General features: G+C 39.1%; 1 protein-coding gene across 4 annotated transcripts; it reads left to right on the top strand.

Annotated features, from left to right (window-relative positions):
* The first annotated feature begins 147 nt into the window (after positions 1 to 147).
* Positions 148 to 14,518, top strand: LOC136101110 (uncharacterized). Of its 4 annotated transcripts, none has more exons than XM_065836938.2 (12): positions 148 to 260; positions 2,312 to 2,428; positions 4,213 to 4,317; positions 5,046 to 5,165; positions 7,437 to 7,589; positions 8,382 to 8,516; positions 9,181 to 9,297; positions 10,348 to 10,455; positions 10,881 to 10,994; positions 11,279 to 11,392; positions 12,134 to 12,325; positions 13,199 to 14,518. In XM_065836938.2, the coding sequence occupies exons 1-10, from the start codon at positions 199 to 201 to the stop codon at positions 11,382 to 11,384; spliced, it is 1,137 nt and encodes a 378-aa protein (XP_065693010.1). In that variant the 5' UTR covers positions 148 to 198; the 3' UTR covers positions 11,385 to 11,392; positions 12,134 to 12,325; positions 13,199 to 14,518. The 4 variants fall into 4 exon arrangements, with proteins under 4 accessions (XP_065693010.1, XP_065693009.1, XP_065693007.1 ...); XM_065836937.2 differs by having other exon boundaries at positions 8,379 to 8,516; positions 12,151 to 12,325; XM_065836935.2 differs by having other exon boundaries at positions 8,379 to 8,516.
* Positions 14,519 to 17,868: the final 3,350 nt, after the last annotated feature.

The following is a 17,868-nucleotide window of genomic DNA, read 5'->3' as shown; positions in this document are numbered from 1 at the left end:
ACATATTTTCCCTTGATTTACGAACCTTCCCATCCCTCAGCCCCCGCCCGGTTCTCTGCCTGCGGGCTTGTGCGCATGCGCAGCCTCACCCCGCTGGGCGGGAACGCCGCGCACGCGCGCTGTTCCCCCTCCCTCCCTCCCCTCGGGAGGCGGGGCCGCCGCCATATTGCGCGGTGCTGGAGCTGCTTCTCCTCAGCCATGTCCCGCGAGCAGCGGGAGCTGCCGTGCCACACCGGCGGGGAGCCGGGGGAGCTGCGCAGGTAGGAGCTATCACGGGTGAGGCGGGCGGCTGTGGCGTGGCTGGTATTGCTCCCTCAGGGCATCTGTAGAGCGCACGGGGCTGCGGTGTGTGGGCGGGCGGGCGCGCGCCCTCGCTGAGGGAGGCTCCGCGCAGCGGCTGCTTCGGTCACCAGGCTGGCGCTGAGGTGGGAGGGCGTACCCTGGAGGTAAAGAAATGCTGGAGTATTTGCCAGGGGAGGAAGATGTGCCAGGCGAGGTTTAGGTTGGACATTAGATAAAAGTTCTTCACCCAGAGGGTTCTGGAGCACTGGAACAGGCTCCCCATGGAAGTGTCACAGCCCCAAGCCTGACAGTGTTCAAGAAGAGACTGAACAACACCCTCAGACACACGGTGTGAACTGTGGGGTTGTCACATGCAGGGACGGGAGTTGGACTGGATGATCTTTGTGGGTCCCTTCCAACTCAGGACATTCTATGATTCTATTTCTAAATGTCATGATTTACGATTAGTGTGTTTCCCTAGATAGTCAAATAATGTTGTACCTAAGGCGTGTTGGGTATTGTACCTTATTTTTATTACTTTAAGTCTTTAAGTTGAGTAATTGTTATTGAGGATAGTTAAAGGTTTTATCCATTGACTGCCTTTGCAAAGTCTGAATCACAGAATCATTTTGGTTGGAAGTGACCCGTAAGATCATTGAGTCCAACTATAACCTAACTCGCACTAAACCATATCCCTAAGAGCCTCACATATACACCTTTTAAACAGCTCTAGGGATGGTGACTCCACCACTTCCCTGGGCAGCCTTTCCATGGAGAATTTTTTTCCAAATATCCAATCTGAACCTCCCCTGGCACAACTTGAGGCCATTTCCTCTTGTCCCATCACTTGCTACTCAGGAGAAAAGACCAGCACCCTCTATGCTTCAACCTCCTTTCAGGTAGCTGCTAGAGAACATTAATGGTCTCCCCTCAGCCCCCTTTTCTCCAGGCTAAACAGCCCCAGTTCCCTCAGAATGTATTGAAAGTGTCCTTTTGCCTAGATCCATGATTTGGAGTAAGCTTTTTGTGTTGTGTGTTAGTAGCTTTGAGCCCTCTGGGAACAGGAGATTCCCAATAGCCAGTCAGGGAGGAGGAGGAAGGGAAAGAAAACATAGGTTGTTAATCCAACATTAAAATAACAAAAACCTTTGTTCCGTGTCACTTTTTGACTTAACAAGTGCAGAGACCTCACATATACAGAGTGATCTGTTTACAGTTTACTTGCACATACAGAACAGTATATTTACTGTGTGCAGCCTCCAATGTAGGGTCATTCTCTCAGGCAAGTGTGGTCTTTATCGCAGAAGCCAGGTGTGATGTTAGTAGAGCTGTGACAGTGTTTTCTTTGGTAATCTGTTATTTAAGATGTCAAAGCCACCAGAACTGAGGAGGAAAATGCAGGTAATTCTTAACCTGTAAGGAATCTCTGGCTGTCTTTCCAGCATGTTGCAAGCACCCTGCTCTAGCTCCTTGTCCCATGCTTACTTGTGAGGACTCCACAGCAGTGCCTGCTGAAGAATATCCTGTGTAAACTTGTTTACACGTGAACATTTGACCTGCTTCTCCTTAGACATACTGTTCTCCTGTGTTGATGTTTCTGTATTTGCCTCTTTCATTAGTTCAGTGCTGGATAAAATGGTATATAAGCGTCAAATAATGCATTGCTGACAGAGGATCTATCAATGTTGGCATGTTTCAGCAGTGCCATGAACACTGGTGGCAGTCCTCAGTTGTTTTTTCCCCCCTTTTTGTTTTCAAATAGAGAAGCATGTACTCTTGTTAGCTAGGTATCAATGGTTTATTTAAAAATTCTGATGCCTTAACTGCATTAGTCAAAGACCTTTTGTCTAACACCTTTGTTAAGTTAGTGTTGCCTGAATGAGGAAACTGATGCAAATCACATATCTCTGCCAAATCAGCATTTTGTAACTATAAATGGTGATGCTCAGATTGTCCATATTTGTTTTGTATAGACAATGTTCACTGACTACCAGTGACTTGATTTCTGATGAGAATTCTTATTTTCTAGTTCCGTGCAATATCCACACTGCTGGCATCAAGAGCAAGAATGTAGAAGCTGGAATGATTCAGATTCCTTGGTGTCTGATGAATATCGATGTAGACATTTAGACCAATGGCTGGAGAGGTAAGGAATAAATGTTAAGTTTGTTTGAATCTTCACTTTGCACTCTTTAGGAATCCAACAAAACCCTGGATGTGATTAAATTAAATGTTTTCTAATAATACTGATTCCTAATTCTAATAAGAATTAGGAAATGGTACCTACATTATACAAGTAGACCACTGAGTTTGGTTAATTGACGTACATGACATAATATTAGCCAGTATTCCACACGAAAGAGAGAAATGGTGCGTACTGGTACAGTCATTTAAGCCCTTTATTGCTGAACTCTGAAATATTGGTATAAAGCTCCCATTGAAACAGTGTGCTGTTACTTTTTATGGTTTATTTACACTTCTTTATGTGTAGGTGTGGGCAAAGAGTGTTTGTTTCTTCACTTGGCAATACACTTGGTATATTCAGCTGTACTACATTTTTTAGTAAATACTTTTGGGTTTTTTTTTTTTTTTTTTTGTACTGGAGACAATTTGAGATGAGATCAAATTTTATAGGTAGGTAGTTCTTGGAGTGTCTTGCTTTGCTTTTGAATGTTGTAGACTAAAGACCTCAGGTGGAAGAAGTGGTTGAGATTGGTATATTAAATGTCTGACAGTATGAAAAGTGGTGAGTGCTTGCATAGGTGCAGAAAACTGAGTAGAACTTAAGAGATGAAATAGTTTACTGAGGGAACTCAAATTTTTTTAATATAGTTTATACGTTTCTGAGTATCACATTATAGGAAGGCAATTGTAATTTCTGATGGCATGTTTAATATTACATCAGTTAATAAATTAATCTTTTGAGGAGCTTAGGAAAGACCTTGTATTCAGGAGTGTTTTCTGTGTCTTTGCTGTCATAAAAAAATAGTAACTACGATTTTTGAATCAAACTGGATGTGTTGGCAGCATTTGGTGTTTCTCTTTTGCTGAGTAGATACATTCCTTCTTAGTGTGGAATCTTTGTCTTGTGTTAAAATGACATTGGCAGCGTGGATAGTAATTTCATCTGTGGATGTGAAACTGTTTAGGGAAGTAAGACTATAATCTAAATCTGCTTCTATATTACTTATGTTAAATGTTGAGGTATTAGCATTGAAAGAAGTAGATAGACCGAAAGAAGAAATTATCAGCATTTCAGAATATTACAGTATTATACACTTTTCATTTATTATATTTTTTGTGAGTTATTGAGGAACCTTGTTAAGTGTTTCTTCAGAGATCATGAGTGATCCAGCTGATTAAGAGCTTCGTGGCTCACTTTTTGGCTTTATACAGCAGAGTTTACATTCTTGAAATGATATGTTGGGGTATGATGGTGTCTCACAAAATGTTACTTCTGCTGATGTGATGGGCATTTTTCTGTTCCTTAAGCATCTCCTCTGTCCTTCAGAAAGTCTGTAGCTGATGACAGAGAGCAGTAACTAAACTGATGATTCTGAGCTCAAGTAATTTCATGGATTGTGCTCTTTGACAGAATGGCAGTGTTGAGAAGGTCCTCAAGTAGTAGAGAGAAGCATTTGTATTGGTTGAGGTAGGAGAATTTTAAGAGTTGGTCAGGTCTGTGTTCTGACATGAAATTTACTTCATGACCGTTTTGTTTCCTTGCAAAGTAAAACTGATAATCTTGCATCACTGCTGAAGGCATCTTAAGCTGCGATGTTTTGATTCATTTGACTTTGAACTGAAATAGATTAGGGGTATGTGCATGGTGTTACAGTTGTGGAGCTGTTTTTGTCCACTATTAAAGTCCTGTTTACTAACCACGTTATGAATGTCAAATGTTCATATTGAGTTTTCATTATTTTACAGCTCTACAAGACCAGAATACCCCAGGCCTCTTTCTAGTTGCCCCAGCTGGGAAGGTAGAACTGAAGAAGACAAAACAACGAGGACATCAAGTAAAAAAATTACAAAGTAGGTATTGAATAATTTTCAGCTATTGTTATGTTGGTTTTACAATAGCCATCTGATGTTCTGCAGCTATTTTGCATGCATTAATGAAGATTTGAAGCACCGCCAGGCCATTTCATATCAAGCCTTAAGGAGAGTGTAGCATTGAGAAGTTTTATCTCAAAAGCTGCTTGTATGATAATTTCAGATTCTCTTCTTTTTCGTCTTAAATTTCAAGTTAATTACAACTTTCCATAAAAGAAAATACTGGATAGTGAAACAAACAGAAACAGCTGTTGAGGCTTATAGAGAGAAATGGCTATTAGATCATTCCAACTAGCCTCCTTTGTGTTACCCGTCTTTGTTTTACTGAGTTTAAGCTTTTTTGTATTTATGTTAGGAGGTTGCTACACATACATGCAATAATCTTGTGTCATTTCACTTCCTTATTGTAGGACTATATATAAATTTCTAATAAGGCAGGTTAAGCACTGGTACCCTCAGGTGTATGTTTACTTATTACCAACCTAAGCAATTGTGTGAACTTGCAAAACCTACTCTGTTTGTTGTAATGATTAATTTGGTTAGCACAACTTTCACTACTGTAAAATGCTGAAGAAAGAGTTATTTTTCCTCTCTATCACAGTAAGGATGCGTTCAGTTCTAGAGTTTGTGTTTATATGAATTGTTGTAAAGCCATGAATGTTCTTTTCAATGTACTTCTAATGTTTATTTTTAAATTCTGTTTCAAGGGATTCTACTAATACAACAGAAAGGGAAACAGATGAAGTGGTTCTGAGGAGAAGACAGAAACAGATCAATTTTGGAAAGAATACCCTTGCTTATGACAGATACATTAAAGAAGTTCCAAAGTAAGTTGCATATTTCCAAATAAATTCTTCTTTGTTCCTGAAAATTACGTGAACAGTAATTGAAGAAAACTTGAATCAATTGATGTTTTTTTTTCCTTAGAGAAACCAGGTATTTTCTGCATACAAGTGAATTTAGGGAAAATTGAATGCTAAATGTTCCCATTGTGTATTGCTGTTGCTATTACCAAACATACTTTAAATAAATTCCTTACTAGTCAGCACCCTGTGATACTTCTGGTGACTGTTGCTAGGCCAGTGTGAAGTTAATTGATATGAGGAAATGACGGCTTTGGCTGAGGACTAAATAAAGCCTTGCATTCAAGTGTTGGCAAAGGAAACAAGTCCTCAGTGATTCATCAGTAACCAGCAAATCAAAATCTGGATTTCTTGCTTTCTCTGTCATTCTGTTTTGGGCTTCAGAGTCTGCAAATTGTGGCACTTAAATCAAGATTTCTTAGCCAGCCCTTGTGCTTACTGTGGAGCTTTTAAGACTCAGAAGCTATACTGTACTAATGTCTAGATTTGCATCTATGTTATTGTTTTTTTGTTTTGAGGGTTGACTTTAGAGTTTTTTCTACACGCCTTGCTACTTAAAATTACCTGCTTTCTGTGGATTTTACCTGTAAGAATCTGTTGTGAAAATTGCCAGCCAAGTGTGGTGGATGCTGCAGCCTTGTTGTTGAAAAATTTGAAAGATTAGACTAGATGACTAAAAATCAACAGCAGACACCAAAAATGATCAGTGATATCACACAATATCATGATTCCATCTTCAATAACACTTTTTTTCCTTAGCAGGTATCTTTTTATCTTACAAAAAGTGTTCTTGGTGGCATTTTAACACCGTAGTGTATAATACTATCCCTTAGCAGGCATCTTTTTATCTTACAAAAAGTGTTACAGCTAAGTACATCGATCTGTGAAGCTGGTAGGGGAAACCATTTGAGACCAAGGTACTTCTGTGTGATTTAAAACATTATGCTTCCCCACCATGTGCGGGCTTAAAGATGACTCCAGTATGATAGGACTTTAGATGGGATTATTTTGTACTGAAGGTACAGTTTGAGTGAGCTCTCCTGTGGTGGGCAGGACTGAGGTTTGAGATACCATCTGAGAAATAGCACTTCCAGCCATTGGGTGATCTCAGTGTTGTTGTAGTGTCTGCCCTGTGTAGATTCAGTGGAAAAGGCATGTTGTTTACATTTTACCTGGAGAGTGGTGGTGCTTTGTTTTCTGTACTCCCAAAAGACAGATGTCATATAGAATTATAGCAGTCCCCGTTGTAATAATGCATGGATAATTGTGGAATAAAAGCTCACTGAAGATACTTATGGGTCGACCCCTCCCAGCAACCAAGTACCCACTTAGCTACTTGTTCACTCCCTCTCCCCAGTGGGGTGGGGAAGGAATAGGAAGAGCAAAGTGAGAAGACAGATAGATTGAGATAAGGGTGTTTATAGGTGAAGGAAAGAAAGGGGGGTGGGAAGCAACTGATGCAAATGCTCACTACCTCCCTCAACAGAGTGGTGCCCTGGCAGTCTCTGAGCTCTGACTGCTATGGAAGATGCCTCCCCATCTTCTCTACCTGATTTTTTTTTTTTTTTTTTTTTTTCTGAGCATGACTTTATATGGTATGGAATATCTGTTTGGATAATTTGAGTCAGCTGTCCCAGCGGTTTCCCTTCTCAGCTTCTTGTTCACCTTCATCTTAACAGCTGTGGGATGGAGTGAGGCAGAGTGAGAGAACGAAATTACCTTGAAGCTGTGCAAGCACTGTGCAGCAATAGCCAAAAATTGTGTTATCAGTACTGTTTTAGCCATAAATCCAGAATGCAGCAGTAGCAGGGACTGCTATAAAGGAAGTTAACCCCATCCCTGCCAGACTCAGTACAGTAAGAGCTACAAATAAACTGCACCTGACTCAGTAAAATTGAGATAGAAGTAGCTGGAGGCTAGGATACTATCGAAGTGGTAAGAGTTATGTTGCTTCTGTTTTGTGTTTGTCCAAGGGCAGTAGGGTTCTGCTTTTGGCAGCTGTCAGAATGCTGGACTGGATAAACCTCTGATCTGATTCAGCATGTTATTGGTAGTTGTTGCTGGTGTCTTCTGGTTCTGATGATGTTTTAGAATACACTCATTTCAGATAAGTGTTTAAAAATATGAAAATTTAATTTATTAGGTCACTGATGCTTGTGTGATCTGATGTGCTGAGTTGTTTTTTTTAAGAAGGAAAATTATGTTCTGAAATAATAAATGTTACTGTGTATACAGGAATCAGCGAATACCAGGAGTTCACCCCAGAACTCCCAACAAATTTAAGAAGTACAGCCGTAGATCCTGGGACCAGCAGATCAGGCTGTGGAAGATAGCACTGCATGCCTGGGATCCTCCTGAAGAAACCTGGGATCTGCAACCAGTGTGTGTGTGAGTGAATTAATTCAATAGATGAATCTTGCTTCACAGGAGGAGTCTGTATTCTAGAGCATCAGAAATGGGAATCACCTTGAATGCCTTGTTTTTCTTCTGAATTCTGTTAGTCTTCAAGATATTATCATTATTTAGTCTAAATTCATCTCCAATAAGGTGCTTTGGGGGGAGGAAGGCATTTGGTCTGCCTACAATTGTATATTCCCTTCCCCTGTGTGTTTACACTAGTCAGCACAAGGCAAAATTACTTTTCTAGAAAGTGACAGCCATAAGCAGAAATTTGGTGATTACTGTTCCTTGACCTTGGTAACTTTTCCATCTTTCATTTTCCTGTTGTCAGTGGAACCACTTTTCTCCTGCAATAACAGTATGTTAGAGGATTTGATGAATATGAGAGGATTATAGAGACATTTCAGTGCTCTCTGCAGGAGAGTGGCAGCTGTGTTCAGGATGTTGGGGGTTTTTTAATCTTTTCAGAACTTTGAATTTCTGTAACAAGGCTAGCTCTTTTAACTGACACCACCTGATACTTTACAAGATTTGGACTAGTAAATTAGGAGGCAAAGAGTGAATGGGCTTCTGTTAGTTCTGGAACTGCATTGTGTAAATAGTTTTAACTGTGTTGTAATTGACCTATGGTGGAAGTTGCAGTTGTTTGCACGATTTGGATGTCATGTGAGATGGACTGTTAATTATTACTGCAGCTTAACTGTCTTCTGCTTGGAGCAGTAAGCCAGATGGGTAGTGGTTTATATCCTTTTTTTTTTTTTTCCTCCTTTTTTTCAGTAGTACAGAACCCTCAGGCAGTTCCCAGGAGTGGTTCTGCAAAGACCAGGATGATTCTGGCTCCCTTCTATTTGATGAAAAGCAGAAGAGAAATGAGTGTGAAGATGAGTGGAGACAGACTGACTACACACCAGAGAGGTACCAGATAAAACTTTTTTGGTTAACTTATTGAAATAATTCAATACGTGTTAATTCTGTCAGGTTTTATTAGGAAATGTTTAATGAGGGAGGGCAGTTATTGCTCGGATTTGGAGTTTGCCACTTGCTGTTGAATGGTACATCACTGATACAAAGCATGAATGTGGAAAAATTACCAGTGTTATAGAATTGCATGAGCAACAACAGAAAAGGCAGTATTTTTTTAGCTTCTCTGTTTACACAGTGGAGTACTGAGGTTTCTTTAACCACTGGTGAGTGCTAAAAGTAAGATACCTTTTTCAGAAGGAAGAGTGACCATCCTTAATTAACAGTGTTACCCTGCCTGCAGAAGAGCAGAGTGATTAAGAGTAAAGTGCCTCATACGTTTCCGTGTTTACTGAGATCTCAGTCTGGGGAATGTGTGGGAGCTGAAAATGGTTCTGTTTCCAAGTTTCTTCTGTGGTTGTGACTGGGTTCACTTTCCAAAATACAGTGCAGTGATTATCAGCATTTGAGCCACTTTCTCAGTGTTTCTCTGACTGAGATTCATACCAAAAAAAAAAGTTTTCCTGTGTAGCATGTGCCATTTTTTTGCAGAATTCTTACAAGCATTTACAAAGAGATGAAAAATGTTGTGTGTGTAAAATCTGTCATATTTTTGTAGTTCCTCTTCTCCCGATTCTTCTCCAGTATGGAAGCGCAGAAAAAGAAACAATTCTGATTCCTCTGTGGTTTCAAAGAGCAAAAACGATTATGTGGATATGTACCATACACTGGAAAGGTATGAAATGATTCTCCATATGGAGATGCTTTTGGAATATGACTAGCATTTATCCCTCCATTTGTTAATAGCTTTAATTTTATCTAAATGTATGTGAAATTTAATGAGGAAAGGAAATCATGCCAGAATAATTGTGTTGTATGATAGCAAATATTTACAGTGGTCCACTGCAAATGTGAAGGAACTTAAGTGTCAGAAGACACAAAATAGGTTATCTTTTGTTTGTAGATTTAGGCAACACTGATGTGTTGTTCTTGATTTCTCATGGGATCTGGTTTCTGTGTCAGAGGTTGTAATTTCTGAAAGTGTCAGGCATAGTAATTTCCCATACCTCTTAATGTGCGTTGCATTCTACTTCTTGGTATACGGAGTGTGTACAAGTGGGTCAATGTTGCAGTAAAAGAATGGAGCCCAATGGGCAGTCACAAGTCTGACAGTGAATACTGAAACTTGCTGCCTGTTTAATTATTGCCATGTTACATTTGCTACAGGTATTACAGAGAATATGTGTTCATGAAAGTATGTGAAAGAAGCTTTATATATTTTGATTAAGCTTTTCCCTGCCTCATGAAACATTGGTTTGGGAGAAAATGCTTGTTGGAACAAGGAGCTGGTCACCCAGCCTGAGACTGGGACATAGGGAGGTTAATCTTCAAAATAAGTAACAGAAGGGTAGAGTTTTTCAGGCTAACACCTTCTTTATTCTAAGTTGTTTAGGAATTAAACTGCTCCTATAGTGATTGGTCTTAATCATATTTCCTTTGTCCCCCTTTCTCAGCTGCTACATAAGAAGTCTTTCTATTAATAAGAAATGATAGGCTGCATAGAAGGGAACATGATTCAACTCCGTGCAAAGTTTTGTCAGAACCACAGGAAAACTGGAATAATGATTTAAGTTTTTTTGGGGTTTAGTTGACTTTTCACACTAACCTTAGTAAAAATGTTTATACAGATGAGTTTTTTTTCTCTGTACTTAGCCCCCTTCAGGAGGATTAAGAGGAACTGTGATACAAAGGTTTGTGGTTTCAGACCTTTTCATTTTCTTTCTAGTCTTACTGACTCAGGACATCAGGATGCTTTTTCACGGTGCTCAGAGTGGGAGGTCTTTGGTGAAAATGACAAAGTAATGACAGTACAACATGGGATAGAAATAACAAGGTAAATACCAGGGTGAATATGATGATTTTCCTGTTTATTGCTTGTGCTGTGAAGGTGTCCTTGGCTTTTTAAATATTTTTTCCTTCACTGTTAAATACTACTTTTTTTTCCTCTCTCCTTGAACTTCTTCCAGTGTTTGGTATGTTTGGTTGTTATTTGTGTTCTTTCAGTTTACTTGGCTCTTTCCAGTCTGACTATTCATCTATTGCTTTCTGCTGCTTCTGCTATTAAGTAATGCTGAAAGATGCTGAGCGCCTTTCACCCTCTTTGTCGAATGGAAAACAATGATATTTTACAGAATTGATCCCCATGGTTGTTACTAACCTCTCACTTCCTGAGCCTAAGAGCTGAAAGTTTCCTCTCTGTCTCCTGAGAGATGAACTTTTTGTAGCTGACAACAATAGTAGTTATTTGTTTTTATGCAGTGACCCCATTCCAGCCAGTTGTTCTTCAGGATGGAACAATCAGAAACAGGAAAAAAACAACTTCTTTCTACCTGACAGCAACACTTGCAGAGATACAGACTTCAGGCTGGAGAGGTATAAAGTGCAGCTTATCAATCAGGATCTTTTTTGGCCTATTAAGTTAGAAGCATAGTTGCTTTATTACTGTATTTCAATCCAAACTTTTATTATAAAACATAGATTTGTTTGTTTTACTATTCTTAGGGGTGTGTTGGTCAATATTTATATGTTGTGTAGTAAAATTCTGTCCTTGTTCTCATGTTATAATCCATATTAAATAGTAGGTCGTAGCTGTATTTCATATAAAAACTTTACTGTAATAAAGCTACTTAGTTGTTTTTAATGTGTTTTATTTGTAGGCTTAAACTTTGTAGCAGTTTATTGGAAGGACATCAGTCACAATACCCTGAAAGGAGGTGGGGAAGTACAAATGCTGAAGATAGAATAATGAGAAAAAAAATTTAAATACTAAGGTGAGTTCATGCGGACTACTTATGTTACCTATTCTGTTTCAGTAGCCCATACACAGTATCGTTCTACAGAGTCCAGCTGTTCTGTTCAAGCAGATTGATTTCTCTTTTTGTTCCTTTGTTATATTAGTGTTTTATCCCATCCTCTTGTATTCAATGCAGCATATTAATTAAAACATCCAATACTTCAGACTTGGTAAATTAAAATATTTGCCTGTTTGGCCAGAAAGCATAATGTATTTTATCACCCAAACATAAAGTGCCATTTAAAAAAAAAAATTTCAGTAGCAGCTTTTCTACTTCTTCGTATTTTTGTGAGGAAGTCAAAACTTTGCATTTGCAATGGTATCAATGAAAATTTTCTTTTGGAGTGTAGGTTCCTGTGATGCATTAATAGGATGGGTAGTATCTTGGGTCAAATAGCTTTTTTTTTTTTTTTTTTAACTGATAGTCTGTGTGATTTGATTACCTTTGATCTACACTTAATACAGGCTCTGAAACATTAATCTTGAAATATTTTGCGTAACAAAACCAATTAAGAATATGGCATACAATTAGTTTTACATTACATAGGTTTTGAATTATATCAATATGAGGAAAAGACAGAGCTTTTAAAAAAAATTGTGCTGATCGCAGTTTTTTCCTGTTGACTGTATTGGTTTTTCATTTAAATTCTTTGAGCATGAATAAGACAATATGGATTCACTTTTCTAAAGTGCTAATTCAGTATTTGAAAATATCTAGTCTCTCTTTGTATATAGAAGGATCGAAGACGGACTTTCTCCTGTGGCAGAAAATGATTTGAAGAATAGGGATATAGTCTGAGATCAGCAGATGAAGTCTTGGAAAACTGGTGCAGTCACATAAAATATGCGTTGAAAGAGGAAGAGATTTACAGTCAGCATATATGCAATCACCATAAGATGAAATGTGCAGGTAAAAGAAGCATGTCTCTATACATCACAGCTAAAAGAGCCTTTCTAGTCTTCTACAAAGTCAGTTGATATTTAGCTGCTTTGCAGTTGTCTTTGTTGTAAAGTCAGTGGGTTCATAATCACTCAGTCTAATCGAAAAACTATCTTTGTGACATATAACATGTAGAAAATGAATTAAACAGCATCTCTATGACACATTGGTGTCCTGGGAAGCAAAGATCTGTAAATGGGAGAGACGCTATCTTTAACTGTGGTTTTTAGGTGTGATGAGCTCTCTCAAATGGCAGGAACTTCATCTGTAGAAAACGAACGTTGCTTGAAAACTAGATAGTGAGTTATATGGTAGAACCCCACACCACCCACCATTTTGCGAAAAGAAAATTTGTCTTAAACAGAAAAATAAACCTTGCTATTTGGAGCCCAGTTAAATGTCTATAAGTTTGAATGTATCTGGTTGCTTTTTAAAGGAAAAATCCTTAGTAGGGCACTTAAGATATGGGAAGGGATTTGTTAATTAAAATTGAGAGAAAAATGTCTTTTAATAAGTGAAAGTTATGTGAGGGGTTGGGAAAGATAAGCTCAAGTACTTCATTTTCTCTTTGACAGATAATTTAGCAATACAGGGTATGTAGTACCCTATTTTTCCAATAAGTTAAGTTCTCAAAGTGTTCATACTATCTATAGCACTTTCTTTAGTACGGCCAATATGGCTTTGTCTTGATGCTATACTTTAAGCTCACCATCTGCAATGCTCTGTTACATTTACTACTACTGTATCACTACAACTTAAGAGAGTAAACATTTTGCTGTTAATTGCTAGATGGATAACAGCATCTTATAAATATGATCTATCTTTTTGTTTTGGTTTCTCCAGATCTTTAAGAATAGATCATTTTCTGCAAGCTCTGCTTCAAGTGTAAAACTTCAGTTTCGTTAAGCCTGTGCAACAATGATGATGGATGTTCCCTAAAGCCTTTGTGAGAGTGTTTCTTCTTTACCTGCATCAACAGATGATGTGCATCATATTGTAAAGGCTACTTCAGTTGATGGATCCTGCTGTTGCCTTTTGAAGATCGTGCTACTTAGAGTGTGCTAATGTTATGATGGTGAATTGGTCCAATATTGATTCAGACTGAAGAATGGCCACCCCTTAAACCAAGGAGTTAAACCATGTTTTCTCTGCTGGCCCAGAATTGTACATGCATCTTGAAGAACTGCTTCAAAAGAATGTAGATCATTCCAACCTTTCTCCAGTTGTTAAACTGTTCTTAACTTTTGGATCTGGTGATCATCCATTTGGCTTATTTACTGTTCTTGGAGATGAGATGGATTAAGCTAGCATTTGCTTAAGCCTAGTGAGAGAAGAGAAAAGAAGGGTAGATGGTTTATCAAAATTGGCTCCCTGTCTTTAAGGGGGTGAACAGCTGTGTTGCTGAACAGCAACACAGCCTGAATAGCTGGATTTTGCTTTTCTGTATGTTACAGCCTGACCCAAAGAGCCAACCTACTACTGAGAGCCTAAGAGGGTGAGTTCAGTGCCACCTTTTCTTACAGAAATTGGAGGTGAGCAGCAGTATTTGCAGTTTTGGAACAGCTCTTGGGCATGGGGTGTCCAGGCTAAGTCTTGTGATGGTGTTGAGGTGTGCTCTCCTCTATTTTGCTCTCCTAGCACTGTGCTCAGGACAGAGGGCAGGCTGTGGTGACAGTGGAGACCAGATTCATGTGTCATTTAAAAGAACTTCTTACAGTCCATGTGGCATTTTATGTAGCATATACTGGGATGCAACTGTCTGTTGGAGCTGGGAATTGTCTCTTTCCAGGAATTTGGTTTGACTCTTCATAAGGCCACTGGAGAACTGTGGAAGCACTTGTGGTGACACGGCACAGCCTCGCTGTGGGGCTGGCAGTGTAGCCAAGGGCCAAAAGCCTGTTTTGCTGCTGTAGTGGAAGTGAACTGCTTCCCTAGAAACTTCTCCCAGTCTCTTCAAAAACATGTTTTCCAGGTGTGCTCAGGCATATGGTGTTCAGTGGTGTCCCAGCACAGGGGTGGCTCAGTCACACACTGCAGAGTATGCAGCGTGTGTATATGAGGAACTTTATACAGCACTTTTTTAAGAAGTAACATTTATAACCTTGTTCCAGTGTGCATGCTTCCATGTATTTATTATGATTGTAAATAAAGGACTACATTACATTTCTGGCATTTTTTCTTTATGCAGAAGAGTTGAAGACTTTAAAAATCCCTGTTACTCTGCTTTTGCTGTTATAATTTGTCAGAGTTCCATCATAAAAGGAATATATGGGTTCAGTAGTCCTTTTTTTGTGAATTTGTTGTAGAGTGTTTTGTTTTGTTGGGGTTTTTTTGCTGTGGTTTGTGTTTATGTTTTGGGTTTTTGTTGGTTTTATGCCTTGCTAAAAGGAGAAAATGAGGACTCTTTAGAGATTAAATCAAACTCTTGAAGTGAGTGTACAGTAAAATTTGGGTTGTGTCCATCCCCTCAGTTTATATTTTGACATCTTGTTTTGAATTTGCATTTAGTGCATTGTAATGTAGTAGAAGGGAAGAGCTGCCATGAGAAAGGTGTCTTCCCAGTGAGTGTTGAGCTGTTAGGTGAATCATGAAATAGGCTGTCATTAAATACTTGGGCTCAGCTGTTGGAGCCCCTAAGCTTTTGCCTATGATGGACAAGGCCTGAAGTGGGTTTATGGACACAAATCCATTGGACTTGTAATTCAGCAGTCCTTAAAAGATCTTGTGTCTCCATTGAAGATACTTGGACTAGAAATAACCAATCTGCTTGCAGCAGTTAAATTTTGGGCAGGTTCTGGATGCTTAGACAAGCTAGGCCAGCACAAGGAAAGGAATGATACTGAGCATAATGAGGTTTGAGATCTGCTAAAGTAATTTCGTGCAGTGCTGCCACTGGATGTACAACCATCGTAACGTCTTCTAATTAGTTCCCTCATCAGTCTAAACAGAGCAGTTAAAACTGGGATACAATCCATCCATTCACTTATCTATGCAAGGCTTTTTGGCATAGGAGTTTACAACTGAGGTAAGCAAAGGTAAAGTCTGACACTCAGATTATATTTGATAGCCTTCCATTAATTTTACCTATTGTAATTAAATCCACTTTGCAGGAATCTGTGCTCAGTTTGTAATTAAGCCAAAGTGAACTTCACCAACCAGATTTAATTTTTTTCAAGAAGTGACATGTATCTTTATTGCTTTGCTTCTGCTGGGAGATTTTCCTTACAGGTGATACACTATCTGTGCCTGTACAGTTACAGTCCTTCACTAGCAGTTCAGAAATGCCACTGGTTGTGTGTACTTTGGTTTGCTTCTAAAACTGCTCCTTTGAGGTCAAAGTGATGAGACTATCTCCTCTTCCTCCTGAAATTCCCACTGTGCTGGGAAAGTGCTTTTCTGAAGGATTTTCCTTGTTGACAGGGACAGAAAGATGCAAGGCAGCTGTAACCCCTTCATTGTGTTACAACAGATAGTTAAATTCAGTTTATCAAGCGGAACTTTTATGTAGTGTTATGCTAAAAGTATTGCCCGGCTTCCAGACTGTCCTCACTCTGACTCGCTTGGATGTGTCCAGGTAAACATGCTCTTCAAGTAATCTTATCTTAGAGCAAGGCTGGAGGAAATGGAGTTTGTTTGTATGTGTTTTGAACCTATGCAGAATTTGAAGCATGTCCTTGGTGAGGGAACACAGCCTTGTTTTCCACAGTGGTGTGTGGGAGAGGTGTGAGCACAGCAAGCTTTCCTGCAGGAGCATGGATGTTTGTGCAGGTGCCACACAGAAGATGTGAGTTTGTACAATTATGGTAAGACCAGGCAAGGGGAAAGGAACTCTCAAGGTAAATCCATTGCATTGTGCTATTTTCAGATTTTAGTGTTTCACTGAGCATAGATCCAGCCTGACATCACCGCAGGCATTTTGGAGACATTCTACAACAGCAATCTCTGAGGAGAAAAGTGCAGGACCTGTGTACAACCTTAGAGGAAAAAAACATGCCATGATGGAAAGCAAATACAGTTCTCCCTTAACTCTTCCTAAACTTCTACTGATTTCAGCCAGAAGTGCTAGGTATGTAGACATTCCACCCAAAAAGCATTATTAAACAGGTAAAACGCCATTTCCAAATACATGCTTAGCAAGAGTCTTTGAGATGCATATAATGAGAATGCAGATGCAATTTGAAAAAGTGAAACAATTTAATATGGTCTATTTACAAATTGGAAAAAAGTAAAACCATTGAGAAGTTGAGAGAAAATAACGCAAAAAAAAATCAATAGAAAGCAAGCTAGCTGCTGAGCTTTCAAACTGTTTAATTTCTAAACGTCATTGCTAATTAATGTCTGAAGGCTTGGTCTGGCCTGGTGCAGTTGCCAAGGCAGACTGGCAGGGAGGAATCTTCTTTCTGCTTCTGAAGCTGTTACTTTTGCTGGGAAGTTACTGTCTGTGTTTATTCATCAATCCATTGTGTGGCATTACTTTGCAAAAAAAGACAAGTGTTAGAATAGTATTTGTGCCTTTTTGGAAAAAAAAAAGTTAATTTCTCCCACTTCCAACAAGACAAGGTGCAATGAGCTTTGTGAATTCACTATGGAGAGGAACTTCAACACCTCTGAGCAATCCTGAGCTTCACTGAGCAGGTGCTTCCTCTTGGCCTTCAAGACCACTGATACAATACTGCAGTGATCTCTGGTAGAAGAAAAATCAGCAGTTTTTACTCTGCTGATCTGGGCCCCTTGTCTGACCTCTACCTTGTTACTCTTGCTCTTATGCCCAGAGTTAAAAGCAGCTGTACATACTGTGCTGTATGGTCTTGCACAGCCTTGAAGAAAGCCCCTTTTTATATCTGCAAACTGAAAAAGTGGCAAGAAGGGCTGCTAGGCTATTTACCAGACTTCAGCTGGGGTATTCCTGTAGGCCGTTTTATTCAACTGTCAAAAAAAAGTTATATTAATCAACAAATAGAAAGAAAAAAATGTGCTCCTGGAGCTACTCAAGGTTGGAGTCTGGACACCTGGAATTAATGGGAGTGTGTGGTAAAGAAGCAGCAGAAAGACTAAGATAGGTATTGCATATGGTAGGTGCTGTTCGTCTGATTTTCTTAATTACTTAATATGTATCTAAGGTAACATACTTCTTTCAACTGGAATTATGTTGATTTGGACAATTCCTAGTAAATGGTGTGTCCTGCTACCCACTGTACCTGCTGATTCTGTCCTTTCTAAGCTCAACTTGTAGACAACAAGAGCTCTAGTTCTATGTAAATGATAACCCGAAACACAAGTCAGAGTAGCAGGTGTCTTTAATTTCTGTAACTAGTCACATGAGAAAGTTGTAGATTGTGGAAACATGTTTCATTGCTACAGGAGAGATGCAAAACCTCTCTCACACCATGTACTTCAACCTTGCTATGCATGAAGTAACTTCATAAAAAAAGAACCAACAAAACACCTGTCAATATGTACTCAGAGTGACTCTCTAATATGCAGTGCCAGGCTTTGCTAATTGCTTTTGTTTA

Source organism: Patagioenas fasciata, chromosome 4 (genome assembly GCF_037038585.1).
Source record: "Patagioenas fasciata isolate bPatFas1 chromosome 4, bPatFas1.hap1, whole genome shotgun sequence".
In the NCBI taxonomy this organism is placed as follows: Eukaryota; Metazoa; Chordata; class Aves; order Columbiformes; family Columbidae; genus Patagioenas; species Patagioenas fasciata.
The sequence above is the reverse complement of the archived record's forward strand: the minus strand, read 5'-3'. Positions and strand labels throughout refer to the sequence as shown.

Excerpts from the sequence above, each read along its gene's own strand:
- LOC136101110 (XM_065836937.2), top strand. The coding sequence starts at position 199 with ATGTCCCGCGAGCAGCGGGAGCTGCCGTGCCACACCGGCGGGGAGCCG. Across the intron at positions 7,590-8,378 it reads GATCTGCAACCAGTGTGTGT|TAGTACAGAACCCTCAGGCA; the intron begins GTGAGTGAATTA and ends CCTTTTTTTCAG. Across the intron at positions 8,517-9,180 it reads ACTGACTACACACCAGAGAG|TTCCTCTTCTCCCGATTCTT; the intron begins GTACCAGATAAA and ends ATATTTTTGTAG.